Source organism: Macrobrachium rosenbergii, chromosome 27 (genome assembly GCF_040412425.1).
Source record: "Macrobrachium rosenbergii isolate ZJJX-2024 chromosome 27, ASM4041242v1, whole genome shotgun sequence".
Taxonomy (NCBI): domain Eukaryota; kingdom Metazoa; phylum Arthropoda; class Malacostraca; order Decapoda; family Palaemonidae; genus Macrobrachium; species Macrobrachium rosenbergii.
The window spans coordinates 31,664,684-31,688,874 of NC_089767.1; the positions used below are offsets into that span (position 1 = coordinate 31,664,684).

At 34.8% G+C, this 24,191-nt stretch overlaps 1 protein-coding gene across 1 annotated transcript; it reads left to right on the forward strand.

Moving 5' to 3' along the window:
• Positions 1 to 4,988: 4,988 nt before the first annotated feature.
• LOC136853554 (F-box/LRR-repeat protein 18-like) lies at positions 4,989 to 22,988 on the forward strand. The gene is made up of 12 exons (XM_067129272.1): positions 4,989 to 5,207; positions 7,288 to 7,513; positions 7,654 to 7,903; positions 9,433 to 9,520; positions 10,568 to 10,698; positions 12,512 to 12,720; positions 15,370 to 15,517; positions 17,042 to 17,222; positions 19,099 to 19,219; positions 19,631 to 19,755; positions 21,767 to 21,994; positions 22,802 to 22,988. Exons 1-12 carry the CDS (start codon positions 5,056 to 5,058, stop codon positions 22,953 to 22,955), a joined length of 2,013 nt encoding a protein of 670 aa, XP_066985373.1. The 5' UTR covers positions 4,989 to 5,055; the 3' UTR covers positions 22,956 to 22,988.
• Positions 22,989 to 24,191: the final 1,203 nt, after the last annotated feature.

The window sequence follows — 24,191 nt, forward strand, 5'->3', positions numbered from 1 at the left end:
TTACGAAACCCTGATGCAAGTTTGATGACAAACTTTCAGCTACATCATCGACTCTTCGTAATGTATTGAAAATCATCAAAGCATCGATATTTCATGATGAATCTTCATTAAAACAAATGCGATCTTTTCATAGTTTGATTATCTCTCTCTCTCTCTCTCTCTCTCTCTCTCTCTCTCTCTCTCTCTCTCTCTCTCTCTCTCTCTCTCTCTCTCTCTCTCTCTCTCTCTCTCTCTCTCTCTCTCTCTCTATATATATATATATATATATATATATATATATATATATATATATATATATATATATATATGACTGTGAAGTATTTTCTGTTAAAACAGAATTCCATCAAATATAAGGATCCCATAAAAACGCCAAAATGTAGAGAGTAAATGCTATATTTCAGAGACCAACTGTCTCTCTCTTTAGGCAACTAATGAATGAGACAGTTGGTCTCTGAAATAAAGCATTTACGTCTACATTTTGGCGTTTTTATGGGCTCCTTATATTTGATATATATATATATATATATATATATATATATATATATATATATATATATATATATATATATATATATATATATATATATATATATATATATATATATATATATATATATATATATATATATATATATACATATATAATTCCTCCAACTTTTGTAACTATATACATGAGCTATTTTGAACCCAAATACACTGTAAATAAAATAAGTTGACATGACCTAATGTTAAAGATTAGACACCCATTTCTGTGCCAAAACCATTTCGGCTTGATGCTCGAGTGGGTCAGAACAAAGCCAGTATTCGCGGTGGGTGGGTTGGGGAGGGGTGTTTGATGAAAGGTTCGCTGGTGTAGATGTATAAGTAACAGGTTACAGTGAGACCCAAGACTCACCGGAAAGAACTGGATAGAGCTTGAAAGATACAATGAAGGGAGCCATTTCCAAATGAATAACTTTTCAAAGAAATCGACTGTTGTTCTGGGGAACACCTCAAAAAATGTTTAAAAATGTGGATTTTAAGTGGCATAAATCCTTCTTAACCTGCTTTACAAACGATTTAAATCCTGTCCATAATGTATGTTTACTGATACAGTATAATAAATAAATGGATTCACGGGCGCGGGTTCATTTATATTGTGGGAAGTGTTCTTAGCAAACCATCCGCTGAATATTATTCCACAGAATACAATACAATCGACTTCCACCTTCTGTAAATCAATCTTGATAAGTCTCTTGAAAGCCTTCTGTTTTCTTGTTTCGTGATGTCTCAGAAATTTGAACTCTACATGATATTCAGCGATCATTATAAAAAGTAACAGAAAACTTTAGTCATCAAGTTTGTAACAAAATAATATTGCTGTGATATACATTACAAAATTTCGTTTCCTTCGGCTATAAATACTAATAAAGGGTTTATGCTGCAATTTTCTGACATGTAATTCGTTTTACATGACAGCACAGCTTTTTGTCAAAATTTTGTCAGAAAGCCGAAGAGCTGAAATTTGTTGTGTTGAAAAAAACAAATTCTTTATAGTGATTACCGAAGGATAAGATTGCCATCAGACAGTTTTGCAATTCTTGGTTCAGCAGGTACGCATAAAATATATATATGTTTATATATATATATATATATATATATATATATATATATATATATATATATATATATATATATATATATATATATATATATATATATATATATATATATATATATATATATATATATATATATTAAAGAGAAGGAAATTTATCACGTGTTTTAACGTCTTGATATAGGGCACTCTTTAAGATTCTGACAGTTATCAAGAAATTCACGCTCACTTACTAGTGACTCACTATGCACACACACATGCACAGGTGTATACATATATGATAACTGTCAGAATCTTACAGAGTGCCCTTTATCAAGACGTTAAAACACGTGATAAATTTCCATCTCTTTAATTCGTGGTATAATCCTTTATAATACAGCAGTGCTTGAGAAACAACATAAATTCGCATAATACTGCCAGTGACTCGATCGATATTTTAATTTTTCATTTTCTTTCCGTTTCATTTTGTTTACTTTGTTTTTGGTCAAATTTAGAGAATGTATGTAAATTATTTGTATTGTTCTTGGTGGAAGACGACCTTTCCGTTTAAAAATAAGGAAAAATTAAGAATGATGTCTTCCGATAATGGATTTGGAAACGTCATCGTGTCACCTTTGCTTTCCACCCAAGGCGTGAGAAAAAGCTCTCAGGGGGTGCCGTTGCAAAGGAAATACCTGCGACCTGACCTGAACCAGATTCTGCTCTCAGAATGTGATTGGCCGTTCACCTGGGCATTGTAAAATGAAGGCTATATGCCAATGAACTCTGTGTGCAGATATTTACCTTTCTTGGGCATCCAAGAGGCTTCGATGTTCACGTTAACAATAATAATAATAACAGTGAGAAAAATGATGGACTCTTAAGGAGGCAGGATGCAACCCGGAACCCCATACTATAAATACCACCCAGTCGAATAGGATGACTGAGACAGTAATAATAATAATAATAATAATAATAATAATAATAATAATAATAATAATAATAATAATAATAATAATAATAATAATAATAATAATAATAATAATAATAATAATAATAATAATAATAATAATATGTCGGCAAGTGCAATCTCTTTGCAGTTAAAGCCAAAATCGAAAGCTATACTGTAGTTTTTTTTTATTTTTTTTGCACTTTTATTCAGGTCAGGCCACATTGTTTGAATATGACTTGGCAATATCTACTACAAAAAAGAGAAAGAAAAAGAAGTAAAATCTTATTTATACCCAAACCAGTTTTAGAAAGTCATGAGAGACGAAGGTCTCATGGCAATTTCAACGAAAAAGTAATACTCTACATATATGCCTTTCTCTGTATGTTCATAGATCACTCTAAGATTTTCGTATGATGTGATAAGTCCAGATTCACTCACTTATAAGCGTACAGTAAAAGAATGGATGAACGTTCCATACAGTACAAGAATGGATGAATATATATATATATATATATATATATATATATATATATATATATATATATATATATATATATATATATATATATATAAAAATATATATATATATATATATATATATATATATATATATATATATATATGATATATAAGTTGATTACGACTTAGCCATACACATTCCTGTCGAATTCTAGCCGTGTATTTATAACTGCAATTAACAGCACATCACTCTTATCCTATTTTAACCTTAAAAAATCTTCAGCTTCGAATCCTTATCATGATAGAAGCTCTTCTTCTTCTTCTTCTTCTTCTTCTTCTTCTTCTTCTTCTTCTTCTTCTTCTTCTTCTTCTTCTTCAAAAGAGAGAGAGAGAGAGAGAGAGAGAGAGAGAGAGAGAGAGAGAGAGAGAGAGAGAGAGAGAGAGAGAGAGAGAGAGAGAGAGACATATCTCAGAAGACTCACATTAATAATCTAACTCATAATTCACAATCGGTAAAAAAAATCCTATTTTTGGAAACAATATCAAACAAAAACGAGCTCAACTGGAACCCCTCAGTAAACCCACGGATGCGGTTTCGGTTAAACCTATTTTGGAAAAAGATTGCAAATCGCCAGGCAGGTTGGGCAGGCCAGTTCACGAAGGCAGGTTTAGCGGGCCAAGTGTGAGAGGTCGAACCAAACTCGTATTACTTTCCTGGAAATGAAGGGTCATTTCGATTCGTTGCCCTTCAACGGGTTCTCTTGTTTGTTCAACGTTATTTTGTTAAAATAAACTAATGTCAAAGAAGAATGAAATTTGATTTTAAGGAAGAGGAAGCAAAAAATGGAAAGAAAGAGGCAAGCGCTCACACACACACACACACACACACACACACACACACGTTTTGTGATAAACAAGGGTTATCCTAAGGTTGCGTAATAATATTGCAAAGAGCTGGTTGCACCAGCCTCCGAATTATGTGTTAAAACGAGAGATATACTGTGAGCCTTGACACAAACGTGACTTTTACCTAGGCTTGGCTTGTGCTAGAATCTACCACAATCCACTGACAAAAATGAGAAGGTATAACGCTGCAACTGCAATTTAATTAAAAAACTATGAAAAATGCTTTTGCTGCGACTTCACCTCATACTTAGGATCATTTAATTCCAACCTGTTTGTAGTTTCTTAGACTTTATTTCTCTTTCATTTAGATTAATTTAAAATGATTTTCTTGGTTAACCATTAAAACATATCGATCTGGTGAATGCATTACTTTTAAAAAATCCTTTGTTTTAGGTCAGCAATATCAACTCCAGTTTAATACCTCATGAAGTGGAATGGAGGATGCCCAGGAACAAATGAAAGTGAACAACTTTTTTCAAACTTTATTCTTAAACCTAAACCACAAGATGACTCTGAAGTTAAGTGTCAATTCATAAGCTTTGGCTGTGAAAGTTATTGAAACAAACGTAATTGAAATGCAAAGATTTTAAGCAAGAATTAACACGAGGGAATTTTCAGTATTAGTTGTAAAATAAATGGCTAAAATTTGAAGCAAATCCCTTCAATCATAAGGTAGAAACAATCATTTACTTTATAATGGGGCCTTATGCGCATCGCTAGTTCCAGATATATAGCAGATGATCAGAATATCAGGAGGATAGGGGCGCAAACCCACTGCAGCTGCTAAACACTAAAAACTGCACATAGGCGGGAAAACAAATTACCACTTTCTGAAATTGCAGAAGAGAACATTTTTCATTTTTTCCAAGAATAAGTGAAGTGGAATAGAAAAGGCTGTACTTTAGCTCTCAAAAAAGTCATAAGCAAAGTTATTGATCTTACTGCTTCATAAAGATAATATTTATGGAATAGCAGAACAATTCTACATAAGATGTGAACGAAAAGCTATCGAAGAGAGCTAAATGCGCAAATTTGAAGAAGAGGGGTTACAAAGACATCACATTGCCCGCGTGACTCATCCGGGTAGCTCGCTACTATCACTACTACCATTACTACTACAAGCACTGGTAAACAAATAAGGCCGTACGGTAAACTGTCAACAATGGCAGATCCCGACACGGGCCTACACATCACCCATCTAGCTGAGGAGATCATTTTAAAGATTTTGGGCTATTTACCCGTCGAAGATTTGTTTCGTATATCGCTCACGTGTAACTTTTTCACCAGATTGGTTTCCGACAGAGAAGTAGTGAGGTAAGAAAAGTATTCTCACACTTTTGACGTGGCCGACGGTAGGCTACTAAAGAAAGTTGCCTATAGTCGAATTCAGCATGAAAGTACAGTACATTTTTATTTTAAACCAAAATAGCATTTTAGGATTGAAAATGTTGTTCTTTTGTGTTTGAACAGGTAAAACTATGGAACAGCTTCCTACGGATTAGGTTATTACCTTGGAAATTGATTGTTCTCATACTTTTAGTGTTGCTGATGAAGGAGGTGGCGTTGTTTATTGGCGGTCAGTTATTATTAACCCCACATCTTTATCGGGGACCCTTTGGGAACGGGAGGTTTTGGGTTGGGTAAAACACAGGGACGTATTATGATGGTCACCCTGGAATGGTTCCGTGCATACGCAGGGTATATGGAAGCCCAAAGTTCAAGAAGGGACTGGCTAAGGAAACCTAATATAAAAGGGGTAATTCTATATATTAGCTCCGCGCCTGTTTTCACCTTTTCAACTGGTTCTGATACTGGCGGTGCATCTGTTTGTTGTCGGCCAAATGGAATGTCCCTTCGCCATGTTTAGTACTGGCCCGGGGGGGTTGGTTACCCATACGTTAACAAGTTATTGCACTTGCCAGATGGGATACGAACTGTTCGAAACAGACGTACCCGTGCCCTGTCTTGTGAAGATCGTGTATGGAAACCCCTTGTTGGATGGACTTCAGGGATTAATTACAGGTTAATTGCACTTGAGTGCAAAAAATTAAGGTAAATTTATAATTAGCAAACAAAAACCATAGAAAAAGTTGAGTTAGAAGGCAGTCACCGCCGTGGAGCTACTATATAGTTCTACCATGGGAGGTTTTGGGTGGGGTAAAACACAGGAAGAGAGAACGGACATGTTGTTATAATGGCCACCCTGGAATGGTTCCGTGCACACGCAAGGCATATGGAGGCCCTAAGTTCAAGAAGGGACTGGCTAAGGAAACCTAATATAAAAGGAACCATACTAACTTAACGTACCCTAAGCTAACCTAACCTAGTAGGCTGTGTTACCTAGCCCAGGGGGCTGACTCCCCACTAGAGGAAATCACATTTTACCAAAAGTTCCCCCATAACACTGCACATGCACAATGGCATTCCAGGATGGCCAGCATACAGAAACAGAACTAGTTCTCAGGTTAATTACAGTTAACCAACAGAAAATAATGGTAAACTCTTGATAAACAACCTAAATACTTCAGGAAAAGTCAGTTTTAAAGGAAATACCCGATGCTGAGCTAATGCTTAGTTTTACTGGAACTATACTAACCTAACCTAACCTAGTAAGCTGTGTTTTTTAGCTGGGGAGCAGAGCTCCCCTTTTTACCAAAAGTTCCCCAATAATACTGCATATATGCAGTAGCATTCCAGATGGCCAGCATACAATAACATATCAGTTCTGTGGTTAATTACAGGTTAATTATAATCGACTGCCAAAAAAACAGTAAATTCTTGATAAGCAACCAAAATACTATAGAAAAACTCAATTTCCAAGGTAATAGCCCTTGCGCAGTTATGCCATAGTTCTACCTTTAAACATCCGGCATTCATTTCATTAGCAAATGAGTTGTTTAAGAGATGTTTAACCTAACCTAAGGTGCTGGGTCCTTACGCGGCTGGTGTATGTCGCCCCCTGGGACAAGCCCCCCCAACTTAGGGCATAGTAATTTGATATAAATAGGATTAGGGCCTAACCAAAACCTCATTTGGAGCTTCGGGTCCTTACCAGGCAGGGGAACACACTGAGTTCCACAAAAACCCATTTACTATAGTCATTCTGAAAATATTTTTATAACACAAACAGGTATGGATGAAATTATTACCACCTGCCAACTTTATTGGTGGATGTGATAAAAAATCTGTATATTGCGTAAAAATATTATGTAAAATTTTGTATTTTGCCACAAGTATGTAATTTCACTTTAATTTATAGTTTTAGCATAGTACTAACAGTAACTTCACTGGTGAATATTATTGTGTGTATGTATTTTTTAGTTAAAAGACATCAATTCAAATTCTAGTTTGAGTCAAGTCAGATTACTTTGTAATTAAGTGCTTCTTTCCACAGGGAACTAGATTTCAGTAAAGCATATACATTCACGACAGAAGATCTCAAGGCATTCCTAATTCCTCGAAAAAGATGTCTTCACATTTCCACTTTGAATTTATCCAATTGTTATTGGATAAAAGCTTCCAATTTTATTGTGAAGTTGAAGAATCTTCAGTCCCTGCAGATGAATGCAGTTCCCCTGACATTTGTGCAGTTTGAAGCAATACTGAAAGCATGCCCCAAGGTAATGGATATTTTACAGTCATTTCATACCTGTACTACAGACACATGATTATGTTGATTGAATTCATGGAATTACTGAGATAAAAGTAAATATTTAGAGAGTGACAAATACTGATAATATTCTTGTTTTTACATTAACAGATTGAAGACTTGTCTATCTGTTGGCCTGAAGATGCAGTGCCAGTTCCTCTTAATAAATGGAAGGAAACAGTTGACAAAATTGATGAGGTTCAAAATGTCATAAAGAATATGCACTCTGTACGAGCCCTGGTTAATTTTAATTTTGCTCATTTTATGGTTTTCTTAATGCGTTGTCATGCTTTGAGAAGATTGGTTATCACTGGCCATCATTCAAGGAGATTCTGTGTATCAGCTAGCAGTCATTCTGAAAGTAAGTTTTTCTCCCTGTTTTGCATCAATAATTTGTGGTGAAGTTTTGTGTAGAGTTATGCAGTATGTGCACTATACTTTTTTGGTTTTGCACTTGTAACTGACATTAATGACTACATAAAAGCAGTGTAGGGTATATACTTTCAAGAGAAAAGTGCTTGCATTTTTAATACGGGAGATCAATGATGGAATCATAGGGTGGAAGTTAATGTCAGAGTTAAGTATACCTTAGTTTAACCAGACCACTGAGCTGATTAACAGCTCTCCTTGGGCTAGCCTGAAGGATTAGACTTATTTTATGCAGCTAAGAACCAATTGGATACCTAGCAACGGGACCTACAGCTTATTGTGGAATCCGAACCACATTTTAGCGAGAAATGAATTTCTGTCACCAGAAATAAACTCCTCTTATTCTTCATTGGCTGGTCAGAGATTCGAACGCTAGGCCAGCAGCATGCTAGCTGAGAACGGAACCCACTCGCCCAATGAGGAACTAGGAAGTTGATGTTGTATTCTGGTTTACAATTCATGTTAGAAAAGAAGACACTTGAAGTCGTGTTCATCTTTGGTATTTTTAAGATATTAATTTTATTTTTAAGAATACTGTATGTACAGATAGAATGGATAAGTAGCCTATATGGACCAACCATTCTGAGGGAGACTGCTGTGCTGAGGTCTTTATTGAAATAGGCATGTTTGTGGTGTGTACTGGGCTAGATGTGTGTGTGTGTAACCTAAGACACAAAATGATTCCTCGGTTGTATTTCACTGTTCATCCCGCTGCCTCTCTCTCTCTCTCTCTCTCTCTCTCTCTCTCTCTCTCTCTCTCTCTCTCTCTCTCTCTCTCTCTCTCTCTCTCTCTCTCTCTCTCTCTCTCTCATTTTATATTTATTGTTTTGTTTAGTATAAAAGTATGTATATACTTGTATATATTTATATGTTATTGCTTTGTTAATGTTTTTACTATAAATAGCTAGTTTGGGATGTGTGCACAACCAAGATGGTGTAATTGTTATGCAATATAGCGTCTCTCATATTTCACCACTCATTACATTGCCTCTCTTTTCTGAGTGGAAGAATGTTACATTTGCTGTACAGTGGCAAGTAGGGTTTACACCTAATGTAGTAATACAATGGCGAGAGAGAGAGAGAGAGAGAGAGAGAGAGAGTTAGTTAGTTACTCATCTGCCTAAGATAAGGAGGAGTTATACATAAACCACATGATACAAAGTTCCTACTGTATATTTATGATGTACAAATTTAAACCTTAAGCATCATGATCATAAAAGCAGTAAGTGGGTCATTGGGTAGAGACTTTAAGTTGGATAAGTGATCAGTTGTACAGTGATGGTTGCTTAGTGGGTTTGTGTGAAAAGATTACTTTTGTTTTTTTGAAATTAGAAGCTTCAGTTAAAGATAAATTTCCATGTTACGATTTTTACTTTTGACAGATATTTTGTTTAATGTGGTATTTTGTGTCTTGTATAAGTTTCATGTAAGCTTATCAGTGTATGATTAAATTCCTTTCAGATCAAGACAAGTGGAACTTCAGACTTCCGTATCTTGAGAAGCTTGTTGTGGATTTAGAAGATGTTATGTTTCCCATTCCATATCTTGGGTGAGTTTTATATGATCCATTCCTGGAATATAAATGATAGATTTTTGAATGTTGAAACCACTTTACTGCACACTACATATTCTAAGTACTTTCTTATAGTAGGAAGAGACAACATTCTAATTTTATTTGTCTGGTTTGTAATCATGAAATAACAACTCTTGGTTATTATATATATAAAGTTCTTACAATTGATTTTTCAGTGGACGTACTTATGGAATAATTTACCTGCCTAGTTATCATTATATATGTAACAAAATTCATAGTTATTATCATGAAAACTGAATAGTTCTTGAATTGTATTCATACTTAATGTTGTTCATTATGATTATTGTTCCTTGTTTAGTTTTTACATGTCCTTGTATCCAGAGAAATTGTTTACTTTTGTGGTCAAATCCTCACTTTTAATTATTGCAACATAGCTTCACCAGAATATTTGAGACACATTTCTAGACTCCCATTGGGGTTGAGCCTCAAGAATAGTCTCTGAGTTAATATTCATGTTCAGCATTTGTATTTTAGTTGCAAGGAAAAATTTGAAGGAGAACAAATAAACAAATCGTCTAAAACACTGGGTAGTTATTGTCAGAAAGTATGATCTGTAGCATAAATTTTATAAGATGGGATATACTGCACTCCATGCTTTTCTTATGATGAGGCTACTGGCTGACTGCCACTTTCTTCCTTTATCTCTTGTAAACAGGGACTTGAGTGTCTGTGATCTGTTGACAATGACATTGAGGTAACCACAGGTAGTGTGTTTGTATTGAAAAATGATGTTAAAAAGATGACATAAATGTTCTGTTAAAAAGACACTTTATAAATGTAAAGCATTTATGCAGTGAGATCTTAAGATTTTGTTGGCATTTTTTAATGTGTTTTATATTTAGTGGAGCAAGCATCTCAGATTGGGTGTGTACAGTACACTTCTTTATATAAATTGAAGGGTATTGTACTAAAAAAGTTTAAGATTTTAATGTTTGATATGTATGTTCCGTATGTTCTTCCACTACTTTTATTCATGTTCTAAGATGCTGAAGACCTTTGTAGGGGTATTCTCTCTGGAGCCAAGAGTGACGAGAATGAGGAAAAAGGTGGAGATGATAAACAGAAGAAACCTGTGGACTGGAAGATTTGTTGGATCAACAATCGATACCCAGCAGCAAATATGGAACTTATAAGTGAGTACTGTCAAACAAAGCTATTTTATCAAACACTGATTTATTTAAGGATTATGCATTTTGTTTTTATATCAAGTGTATGCATTAAATTATATACATAGTAGCATTATACTCCTTCAAGCAAGTTTAGCATTTGATTGCGTATCTAGTAATAAATTTGACTGGAATAGCAATTATTGTTTCATGTGGGAAACATAGTATCCTTTTCCAAGAAGAATTAAGACTAAATTATTGACTGGAGATGTTTCAGTGCTCATGAGAAGGAATTATGGATTTCTGAAATAGGAATAGGTATGTAACCCAGAACAAAATTTTGTAATTGAAAATTTTATTAGTAGTACAGTAAACCCCAGTATTCGCGTTCTCATGATTCACGGACTCACACATCCGCAGGTTTCTCTGTGGAACATATCTAGCCATTATTTGCGGAAAATTCGCCCATTCGCGGTATTTTTCACTGAGAAATATTCACTAATTACTGTATTTTCGTATAATTTTCATGAATAAATGCACTTTTTGTGATAAAACTATTAAAATACTCAGGTATATGCATTTTTACAGGGTTTTTATGTGTTTAAACTATCAAAATGGGCAGTTGTAAGTGTTTTTAGAGTGGTTTTAAGTATTCGCAGATTTTGGCTATTTGTGGGGGGGTGTGGGACGCATCCCCCGCGAATACGGGGTGTTCACTGTACTGTATTTCATCCATTTTGAGAGTCCTGTAGGGGGATAATAACGTCAGTGCACCTTACATGGTGCACTTCAAGCATTACTAAAGGATATTTTCAGCATCCCTTGGGCCCCCAGCTGCACCCACATTTTAGCTTTTTACCCTACCTCCTTTCTTACTTCCTCTCTTCAGTCTTGCTATCCAATCTCTGGCTATCACTTCTTGTGCAGGGTGGGGAGGGGGCGGCTTCTCCCTGTTTCGCCTTTAGATTCTTGTGCTTCATCTCTTTTATCTTCTGGATATCTTTATCTTGCTGCTCAACCACTTAAACTCCCCCTTTTCACTGTTTTATTAAGTTTTATTGGACAGCCTGAATTTCACTGTTTTATTGAGTTTTGTTGGACAGCCTGAATTTCTTCAAATTAATAAATCCATTTTGAAACTTATTCTTGTAGCCCACGTACATTTGGAAACAATGAAACTGAAGAAACAGTCAAAAGAATAAAAACATGTAACTGAAGAATGAAGAGGTAAAGAATAGAGGGGATAGCACAAAGAGTCAGCAAATGTAGAACCAAAAATTAAGCGAAAACTACTGAAAGAAGGCATATAAAAGACAGGTTTGTAGTATTACATCTGGGAAGGAGATGGGGTGAGATTCATGGTTGTGGAGTAAAAGATTTACAAAGAGAAACTGAAGCAATGAGAGCCATAAAAGTTTGGTGAAGGACAGGCAGGGAAAAGGATAGAGGCATGCAGAGATAAGGAGGTAAGTTAAGAAGCAAGGGAGAAGAGTTTGAAAGACTGGAACCAGATTTGCAATTGTGGGAAGAAAATATTCTACACCTTCATGCTTGGAAATTAACTAGTCACAGCTCAGCTTTGACAGTTAGGACTTAACAGACCTACTGTACAAGTTTACTAAATACTGAGTGAGGCCAAGGTTCTTACACCTTTGAAGTGTTAATCTTCTGGAACATTTTGACAAGTGAGATGTGTGGGTTTATATTGATCTTGGTTGATAATTTTAAAATAACTATTTTTTTTAGAAATTTGTTTTCATATGGAAGGAAATTGAATAGTCAGACAATGCATACTTTAGATACATTTAGCAAATTTTTTAAACAAATTTCTTTATTCCAGGTGGTGAAATATTTTCCAAGTGTTCCAGGTTGTATTTAGGTCTAACATTAGATTCATTTGAAAAGATCAAAAGCCTTGGGGTTCTTCCTAACATCAGAGAACTAATGGTTGTAGGAGCTGCTGCTGTTACAATTAATTTAACAAGCATTGTAACTTCTTGCCCAAATCTTCAAAGTTTGAATGTTCTTTTTGGGCTCAACATAGCTCTTGTAAGTCAGTGAGACATTTGTTTTAGTATTTTGTCATTTTCTAAGTTGTCCATTTTATCTGTGTCAGGTTTTAGGCTTTAGTATTTTTTATTTTATTATTTTCAGAAGGCCTAAAAGCTTGTAATTTTGTGTCACACTTTTTTCAGAAAAACCTAAAAGCTTGTAATTTTGTCACACTTTTTTAAGAAAACCTAAAAACTTGTAATTTTGTGTCACACTTTTTATGTGTAAAATCATATTTTTCATTCTCTGTGAGTGCGTATGGATATTTTTTCATTCATTTATGCTTGTAAAGAAATCTCAGTAAATTTTGATAATTTTCTGGACTGAGGATGTGGCTTCATTTTTAATTATTAATTTCTGTAGCAATGTACTCAAGGAAAACATCCTACAAAGTTATATTTATTTAGCGAAGCATTGATTTAAATGCCTTATTTTCATTAGCCATTGAAGCACCTCTTACTATACAATAATAGTTGTGGGTAAGAGAAATAAATATAACAATGTAAGTTTAATCAAAAGTAAAATTAATATTTTTTAAAGAATATTTTCATATAAACCCATTGTTTATTATTAGCCACTTTTGTGCACACAAAATTATCTCATATATGTCAGTCCCTCTTAAAACAGAGTAGTTAGCTGGTAGTAATGCCTATGGCAGATCTCTTATGTCGTAGGCAACCTTGAAAATTATCATTCAAGATGTCTTTCCATGAGTTGTGAGAAAAAGTAGGACTGGGAGATGGGAACTCACTTTATAAATAAAGCAGTTCCTCTGATGTACATCTAATTTCTGTTTTGACTGACTAGTCATATCTTAATGGTAAAATGAATATATATTCAATACAGTACAATTTACTTTAAAAACAAGTAGAAAATTGTTAGTTTATGTGACAGAGAGAGAGAGAGAGAGAGAGAGAACTTGAGTATCATGTTCCTTGCCTCTGCGAGACCGACTGTCTATGATCCTCATGCTCTCACATTTTTTAAAATCAGGCACAATAATAATTATGTGGCAACATCAAATGAAAACAAAAAATTTCACTATTTGTAATCAAGTGGTTTTTAACTAACAGTGTTTTTCAGATGTTACTGCTAATAGTCAAGTTCTTTTTAGCTAGCTGTTTTTACTTTTACTCAAGTGATTTTACCATATTTTTTACACTTTAGCCTTAATACTGAATAGTCTAGGGTATTTTGAACTTTTTAGTAGCTCTAAATCCTTACTCGAGCCAAGGCCCACTTTTTTTTCTTTGTTTACATGCATTGATGGTTGTAAGTCATGTAGGTCATAACTTTGAAGAGGGTGTAATGGCTGTATATTAAGAAAATTATTATGGCTTAAAACAATTTAATATGTTACACAGCAAACTTAATACAGTACTCATTATCCTAAATCTCAGTGTGGTTTGGAAGCATCGAGCTACTAAAAACATGGATTTGGTGATTGAAACCAGTTGTAGTGCCTGAAAGTTCCTAAGGACTGATCATAAGCATCAGAATCCATCTTTCAAAGATATATTGGGAGTTATGAGCCAAAACCCTTGTTATACAAAAGCGACTCCAGTAGATTTGAAATTTACATACTCTTGAGTTAATGTGCCACCTAATGCCTCACTTCTGTCAGGGAATGCTGCATATTAGAAGACCTGTCTCAAAATTGTGCCTATGAGAATGCCATAATGGACAAAAGAGGATGGTTAAGTCAGTGGAGATGGAGACGCTGCAGATTCAGGAAGCTCTCCTGAAGCAGGGACCACTGGTCTCACTGCAACCGTGGGATTCATGAGCATTACTGTAGCAACCTGTGTAATGCAGTCCTGAGATAGAAGCTTGCAAAAGTAGTTTGGCACCTCCATGTACATGCTGTGAAACTACATTGACATTAAGATTAAGAGTTGGGAAGCTGAAAGAACTTTGATCTCATGGTAATGCAGGTTTCTGTCTTCCTTATATACCCTGTGGACAAGAGAAGTGTAAGTGCCTTTCCCAAAACCCTTGGTTCTCTGGAGATACAGATGAATTTCTCTGTAGGGTAATGAGAATATCCTCTATGTACTTGGCATATTATGAGAGTGACAGAATGACAAACATGCTAGGATAGATCTATCTGCTTCCATTTCTTGATGTATTATCTTTGTTAGTGCTAAGATTCATGACCAAATTACGGTGAGATCATATTACAAATGAGGAACTGGTGGAGAGATTTGGTATTAAGAGGCTGGAAAAGACATTAGAATATCTAAGTACCCAAGGTTTTTTAAGTGTATTCTAATTTTTTAATATTATATGCTTTATTAGGTATTATAGCATGATTAAATTAAGTGGAGAAAAAATCAGAAATATCTGAGACTTTTAGAAAGTTACAAAACCTCCCAGTTGAAGGATCTTGCCTAGAGTTTCCTTTGTGGTACAATGTACTGAGTACCAAAGGCTCTGTGCAGCTTCCCTTTAACATGAATCACAGATGCCTCCTTTTACTTTTCTTGTGTTCCATTCACTCTTTTCTAATTGAAGTTGAATTACAAATTCAATTATTAGACAGGTCATATGGTTTTACTTAATTTTGATGTGTCAGCCATTTTCATTTGTATGCTTAAGTGACACTTCATTATGGATCCCATTTTCAGTCTTTTTCATCCTTTTCAGGATATTACTAAGGTTTTTGAGAAATTACCTGATATTGAGAAACTAAGCCTGCACTGTCAGCCATTGCAAGGACCGCCCAAAATTGCATCAGGCATTGCACAGTTTCATAATTTAACCCATTTGTCAGTACCTGTTTGTGCACTGATTGGTGAGTTAATATTAAGCTTATATTCCATTTCCATTACATATATTAATTTGGCTAAGGTTTATAATTAGAAAATAATCTTGGAATCATGTAGCAGTGAATATTTTGACCAGTTCTTTATTGTTAGAAAGATAATTTAGATGTTGGTGATGTTTAAGGTTTAACAGTTTTGATTTTGTTCATTTTTACATTTTAAGAGTTGTTTTGGCACTAAGAACCCATCACTTTACAAATGCCTCAAAAGTTTTCAGCTCCCTTTTCCAGACATTGTCAGAACAAGAACTTGGCTTGGTTGTCTGCAAATCAGGGCTCCCAAGTCTGTCTACCGAAAGAATGACAATTCCAAACATGTCAGCCAGACTGATCAGCCATTTTAGCTTTGCTCCCTAGAACGTGACCAGTTCTTAGTTTTCTGTAATTGATTTTGCCTTTTTTCATTGTTTAAGCTTATACAGTACTGTATTTATCCTTCATCTCTGTGTTTTGATGATGATTTTTTTCATAATTATATATAAGCTTAGTCCTCTGGGCTTTAAACATGTTTTCCATAGTTGAACTGCTGTTTGCTGTTACTTTTTTATATGAGCACCTGTTATGTTCGCCTGTTTTTTGTTAGTTAAGAGTTAGTCATTTCTTATAATAATTTTAGGCTGATGTTGAAAAGCAACATATAAAAATTACCAACTCAATAGATTTTTCCTATGCAAAGAATCACTGGCCTTGAGTGCACATAGTGTATTTAATTTTTTTATTTTATTCTTCTTTTTTTGCTCGGCTTGAATCTTTATGAAGTCTTAGTTACAAACTTATTATACAGTAATTGGTGTAGGGGTCTAGTTTAGCAGTTTGAACTTTCTTTAAGTGGTAGGTGTGCACAGCTAATCCACAAAGTGCTCTTTTCAATTTTAACTTAATGTGAAATTTACCTGTTTTATTTTCTTCAGTTTGTTTTTAAATGTTCAAAGTTTACTTCTTAGCATGGCCTAGATTTTGCATGATATGTCTCAAACCACAGTGGGGAACATCTAACCCCAGCCATATAACTGCTTACCTTTTATTTGTACCTAAGAGTTTTCCGTGGAAGGAAAGATTGGTGACCGTGCTGCCATTTTGCCTCAAGTGATGGCAGTGGTCATAAAGCACACTTTAAGAATAGGTATAAATAACAATATACTCAAGGTTCTGGAACACCTTGACAGTGGGTTTGTATTAAAAAGACAAATTTTCTTTTTAAAAATGTCATATTTAAAGAATTCTTATGTGGAAAGTAAAAAGAAATACACTATTCCGTTAACTGAAAGAACCTGGAAGTGTTGACTGAAGTATGCACTTTTGAATACTTATGCATGTATAGTACAAGATCAGTATTTAGAAATACCAATGGAAGTTGCTTCACCTTTATGAGATATATTTATGCTTAAATTAAACATTTTTTTAACATAGTGACAAAACATAGTACTGCATTAAGAATCTTTTCATAAATGATAGTTTTCATTTCATGCTGAATAAATGCCATTTGATTTTCAGAGATACGTAGTAAAGAAAAGAGACAGGTTTTTGAGGAGGAGGTTGATTACACTGACTGCATTAGTTTTAAACGGAGACGAGTAGGCTCAAGGGAGTCTGCCACTGTCGAGTTAGCAGCATTTAATGAAGTCTTTGAAAACTGTTCAAAAATAAAGATGCTTCAGATTGGATTCAATCAAGAGTAAGTTACTGGTTAGTTTTTGCCATCTGGCTGGTTACAAATGCTGAATGTCTTATACATATACATTGTCCTCTTTTTTTTTTTCAGGAGTAAATACAAAGCACTGAATCTTTGAAAAGTGAGGATTCTCAAATGATACATATTCAGAGATTGTTGTGAGAGAAATTTTTTATTTCACTTTATTTGCTGATTACCTTTTTTCTTATAAGCTTATGCATCAAACTTCTTTAACATGAGAGTTTGTCTAACAGCGAAAATACTTCTTATAATAGCTCATATTTATGGTCTATAAATTGCCACAGTCTTCAGTCAATGTAAACAAAATGCCATGAGACAGGTAGATACATGCAGGTAGGTACACATGTGTACCTGGGATTTCAGGGTGCTCAGCAGTAAGCTTTTCATGTGTCTGCCGTCGAAAACATTACTTAGGCTTTTTCCCAAGACTTTTGGTTGTTTCAGGTTCATTAAATTTAATCATTTTCATATTCATCTCATTTATTTTCACTTTCAGTGGAATTTTCTCACATCAGTTATTTTAGCGATTTTGATCTCTGCCAAGTAAAGTGATTTTTGCTACAGCAGTTGTCGTTTTCTTGGGGGATATTGTAAGCAAACTTATTCCTTTGGTTGTAATGAAGAATATCTTTCCCTTTTTCAACTTGGTTTAGCTTGTCCCTCAGGGATTTTATACCATATTCAGTGGCATGTACAGTAAGACCTTCCCCTACCTTTCAGCAAGGAATGTTAAGACAAATTTTGTCTTTATATGTAAGACTCTTAATGTTTATGAAATATATAGCTACAGTAGGGCAAACTTGGATAATTCATGCAAGTATCACAAGAGAAAACAAAAGCAACTTAGGTATAGTAGAAAACACTTTATAACAAGCTACCGGTAAATATGAAAATACTGGAGAAGTGGCAAATCAGACAAGCATAACAGTCATTTACCATAAAAATATACATGATTGCAATAATAAAACATGGCAGCAAAAAACAAAAGCACCTTTGATGCAGCAGAAAGCATGTTGTGAGAAAACAAACTACTAGTATAGTTATCATACAAAAAACATGCCATGATTGCTTATTCACCTCAGGTGCATGGATGAGAGACAACCTTCTCCTGCACAGTAACACTCTGAAAATGTGAACAGTACATCTTGATATTGAAAATATTTCAGGATCAGTTGATGGACCACTCAGTAGTGCTGATAAGTTACAACATGACACTGATGGCATATGTCAACAAGAAAAAAGGGATGGTCTTCCTTTCATTTTGTGAGTTGACAAGGCAGTGCATACTCGTAGAACCATGAACTTGATTTCTCCCTAATCCCTTGGGTCTAAAACAGAGCTCTGGTGTTCTTTCAGCCAGTCTTAAGTTAGTCGTAACTTGATCCATCCCATATAAATTACAATTAAGGCCACTATGAGTTGTAGCTTTATCATGAAACAAATGTAATAATGAATATCAGCCACTTACAATCCAAGCTGTCGTCTCCCAATCCTACAATCCAAGCTGTCTTCTCCCAATCTTGCTTTACTCGGAGCTAATACAAAAAGTGATTAGCTGGCTGACTGCTGAGTGTATGGGGATCCCAGGTCATATAGGCATACCTGCTTGTATGCATTTACCAGTCTGCCACCGTTTTCTAAACATGGACTGAAGTGTCCGGAGAAATTAGTAAACCGGGAAGGTAGGCTGTTGTAAGTAGTAGGATTTTTTTCTAATATTGTGTTAAAAATTACATAATTTATATTAAAAATTTGTTCGTATTGTGCATTTTGCACTGTAATTCAAATTCAGATTTGGTGAAGCAGTGCTCTTGAACATTATTATCTACTGATATATAGTATTCTTTTTATTATTCAGGATTTCATGCAGTCCATTGAAAGTTCAGTGGGAATGTTTATCAAACATGAAGAAGCTCGAAAGTTTAACCAAATTGACCTTAGACAGCATTCCTATCACAAGTGGTAGTTTCCTAATTGAGGTTTGTAGAATTCCTTAATTATTGTTTGAGAGGCTAAGCATGCTTTGATGTTATCTTTTTCTAGCAAATTTAGTTTTTTATATAGTTTTAAAAGCCACAGTGTAAATGTTACTTTTTCTTTTTTCTCCTTGCAAATTAACGTACTTAACAAAAACCTGTTTTGACATATTGCTCATTCATAACTGAGAAATAATGTACTGCATATATATTTTTATAAATTTCTCATTTGCACTACTTTTGGTTAGTGATTACTCAAAATTAACATTAGATAGAAAAACAACTCAAGTTAGTATATTTAGGCTTTACTGTTTTGTTAAGAGCTGTTTGTTGCTAAGCAGAATATGGAATTTTGTTGTAGTCTGTTGTTTGTTTTCAACTTTTTTCTTATAACTTAGTTGGAATTATTTGCAGATTGCTAAAGGTTGCACTAAATTAGAATTCCTTCGCCTGAAGCGGTTGGGACCTTCTGGAAAGTGTGTTTATACAGCCCAGCTAGCAGAGGCTTTACCTTTCTGCAAGAATTTAGTTCATCTAAGGTAATTTTTTATCCAAAAAGTGCTTATTTATTTCTGTACTCTTCTTTGTACTGTTTACAAGCTTATAAGTTGCATTTGAAGTCATATTTTAATGTACTGAGAGAGGGAATTTAAATATCTGATTTTTTGAGTGGTTCTTTTATATACGAATGATTAGTTGTAAAACCTTTTTGTCCATCAAAGATGTTTTTTATGCAAAGGCCAAGGGTCAAGCCACCCAATGCTCTTATGTGCCTCAGGTCTGAAGAAACAAGAAAAGGAAAAGAGAATTGGCTCTAACACAAGAAAGCAATAGACCAGCATCCTGAAAAATGGAAGCTTATGAAAGGTAGGAAAAATGAAACTGGAGGAAGGTTGTAAGGCTTGGGGGTGGTGAGAAAGCAATGGCGAAATACAAAGGTTAGTGATTTTCACAGACAAATGTAAGACTGGCCTGATGGGAGTTATGAGATTCTTGAAGTAGAAAGGGACAAAATTGGAGTGATGTCTGGTAAGCAAGATAACCATATCTATAAAGGTGGAAGATTTTAGGATCAGGGGAAAATAGTACCAAGAAGAGAATTCTGTATAGCAGTAGTGTGAAAGAAACAGTTCACTAGGTACAGTAATCTAAGAATGCTGATCTTAATTGATTAAAGCAAAAAGAAGTGAGATGGAAGAAGAGTAAAGCTTAAACCTCACGGAAGCAGTGGCTCTGTCTTGAAGGGAGGAGATTTATAAGAGCCAGGGGAAACAGAATGAGAGAGTTTAAAGGTTGGTCGTACAGGGAAAGAAACAATATTTGCAATAATATTTGTAGTACTGTAATTTTGTGTTACCTCATATAGATTTGTAAATACATTTGTAAATCCACTCCCCTTTAAGGGATTCTTTAATTGCACAGAGAATCTCCCCAATGCTATGTGTTCTGGGACAGTGGCTACAAACATGTAGCACATCCTATTTGGAAGACTCGAGTCACGAAGTGTGAGAAGATCAGGGTGCCAGGAGGCCTGGTAGTGGGAGATCATAAAGAGGTGTAGTTCAAATAGGTGTTTGATAATTTTAAACTATCATCACTAAAAACCCAGTACTTTCAACCATTTCAGAATAACCCAGTGCTTTTAAGTTTTTCAAAATTTACATATACTGTACTGTATTAGGGACAAAGTTAAGTATATCTTAGTTTAACCAGACCACTGATCTGATTAACAGCTCTCCTAGGGCTGGCCCGAAGGATTAGATTTATTTTTACGTGGCTAAGAACCAATTGGTTACCTAGCAACGGGACCTACAGCTTATTGTGGAATCCGAACCACATTATAGCGAGAAATGAATTTCTATCACCAGAAACAAATTCCTCTTGTTCTTCACTGGCTGGTCGGAGATTCGAACTCACGACCAATAGAGTGGTAGCTGAGAATGGAAACCGCTCACCCAGCGAGGAACTATGTATTAGGGACAGGAAGCCAACACTCAATGTAGAGAATTCTCCTTAGGCCCGAATATTATCATGAGTACCTGTATGTGATTTTGTTTTCTGTGACATCCTTCCCCATTTCTTAATTATTTTGCATACACTATACTGCTTACTTTTTAACTACACTTGGGTTCTTTTTACGTTTTAGCTTGGTGTCTTTTTGTGACTTGTGAAACACATTGCAGCAAAGATGATTAGTTTTCTCACAAAAAATCTTTTCTGTTGAGAGTATGGTGTTCTTCAAATAAATAAGTGGTTTGGATATGTAGAAAATCACAGAAAATAGAGCACTGTATTCTACTTTTATGTACCCTTTATAACTTTCTGTATACCAACATTGAAATTTTATAAAAGAATACAGTATTTCCTTTCAAGTCTCTTAAATATTTCTTCACTGCTAGGATGCTGGCACTGAATTGTTTTACAACTTGCCTCTGCAATGTTAGCAGATATTGCTTTCTATTCTGCTAATGGAAAAGGACCTTAGTATAACAAAAGAGCTGGTCCCGTGCTTGATGGTGTGCAGTTTTCTAAACTGATTTTTCATTTCAGAGTTGAACAGAACTACATGGCACCAGGAACAAACATATTCAAAGCATTGGAGGAATGCCCAAAGCTTCAGAGATTTGCACTTTTGTCTGAAAAAGATATGATGGCTCTAAACTTAGATGCTGTTGAGCATCTTATTCAGAACCACTTGAGTCTTATCTTTGTATTCATCCTGGGAGGCATGTTGACGAGAGACAAGAGTGTAAAACTTATGAGGAAATATAAGAATTTGTAAGTATATAATTGATTTTATTAATATAATACTGTATAGCATAATCAAGACAACTGATTCATTTTAAGCTCAATAAAAGTTTGTTTAAAAGTACAGACAAGATGTAGTTATAGGAATTGAACAGCAGGATGAGAAGGGACCAAGGATATATATAACTAAAAAATAATAAGTGGAAAATAGTGTACCTAAGGTCTTACTGTAGGTAGTAACCCATTACAGGGTGTTAGTGCTGATACACAGTATTGGTGTGAAAGACATTAGTTTCTCTTATTGGATGTTTTATATGTAGCCAGCTCACCCAGGAAAAATGACCATAAATATATCTACTCTTGTGGTAGATAACTTCTTAGACGTATGTTTAAACCAAAACAGGTGTGGTGTCGCTGGTAGCAATAGTGTTAGTTCAGTTATTCCCTTTGTTGTCCAGACTAAGCACATTAAGTTCAAGATTGGGAGGTGAACAAATATGTAAATTGATGGGTTTGTAAAAAAATAATTTTTCTTATTTCATTTGTAAAGAGACTCCAACAACATATTCAAATAGGTAAGAGTATGAGTAATGGTCTTGTTCAACATTTCAGTAGGAAAGTGTGAAAATTAAAAAAAATATTCACATGCAAAAGTTGAGCAGCAGCATGAGTCATTTTCATAAGCTTGTAAGGGTATTATATCTAGTTACTTTTAAGGTGTTGGATATTGTATTCTCAAATTAATGCTCGCAAAGTATATTCAGAACTACTAGTAATTCACGTGTGTTGAATAAGTATTGCATTCATTGTCACTAATAGTATTTTTTTATATTTCAGAGAGTCCCGTCCAGCCCTCATTGTACGTGTCAAAAATATTTTGAGAGATGTTTTTGATGATAAAAATCAAGATAACCATTCAATGCCGGCTTGCCACTTCAATGAGATGATCATGTTTCGGAGTTGGATGTATGAATTTTATGATACTGATTAAGTGGTCCAAAAATAAATATATTTTCCTATTTTTTATTTGTGTTTATATTCAGAATATTCTGCATATGAAATGTATGTGTACACAGACTTCTCTTAAGTCTTAGTTCCTCTCAAGTTGACAGCACAGAATTGCAACAGTAGCTTTCCAAATGCCCTCATGTTTCATCACAACCCCTTTGTATGCCATTTGTGAAACCCAGGTGAATCATCCACTTGTCGAAGAAAAAGATCAGGTGGCTTAGGTAAGCTAATACATGTACCTACAGTCCCTTAAGCCATTTGAAATTAACTTGATCATTCTGAACATGTCCACCAACTGATTGACAGCCCAGTTGTTTCAAGATTTTCAGAACTGTTTAGGAGTACAGTATCCTGTGTCTCTTTAGCATTTTACTTTGCCTCCTTTCCCACTTCCTTCAATCTTGCCATCAAACCTCTTTATCTGTTACTTCTTAGTGGAACTGTGAGGTTGTCTCCCAATTCCACTTTTAGGTCCTTGGACATCATTTTTTTTTTTTTTTGGATCTTTATCTTGCTGTCCAAGCACTCTGACCCCCTTTTTTCACTGTCTTAAGCACTGAATGGCCAAAAGTGGCCCAGTACTTTGCTTGCTAACGTAAATTTTCATAAATCAAATCTATAAACATATATATTTTTTATGATAATAAAATTGGATATTGAGAAACACTTAGGAACCAATAAGGATCTATTACCAGGCATGGTTCACTGAGAAAGGCAGAAGAGAAGACAATATCTTTATCATGCAATACTTCTTTCTTCTCTTGGTTTGTGACCGTTCACTCTGCAGGCACAGTAATCTATTAGAATTAAGATGAAGCTTTTCTGGCTTTTTACTTGAGTTTTGTCATTCTATTTTTATGACTGACTTCCCATGTTATGTACTCTTTCTTTCTCCTAGAAATTTTTTTCAGTAAAACCTTTATATTTTCCTTAAGATTTCTCTAAATTGAGTGTTATAGACAGCCCCTAATAACAACTGCTATGGACTTCAGTAGATCTTTCAAAATTGTAAAATAAAAAAAAGACGGGTCAACAGGAGTTATGAGAGTATAGAATTAATCCGAAAGTCATGGACGCAACTGGTGATAAGAATTTTGTCAGCCTTGGAAGCGCTAGTTGTTAAAGCTAAAAACACAGCACTACCTCAGCAACAGTAAATGCAAGAGAGGCAAAAAGCAAAGTAGAAACCTCTAAACTTTCAGTAAAATTGGTAGTA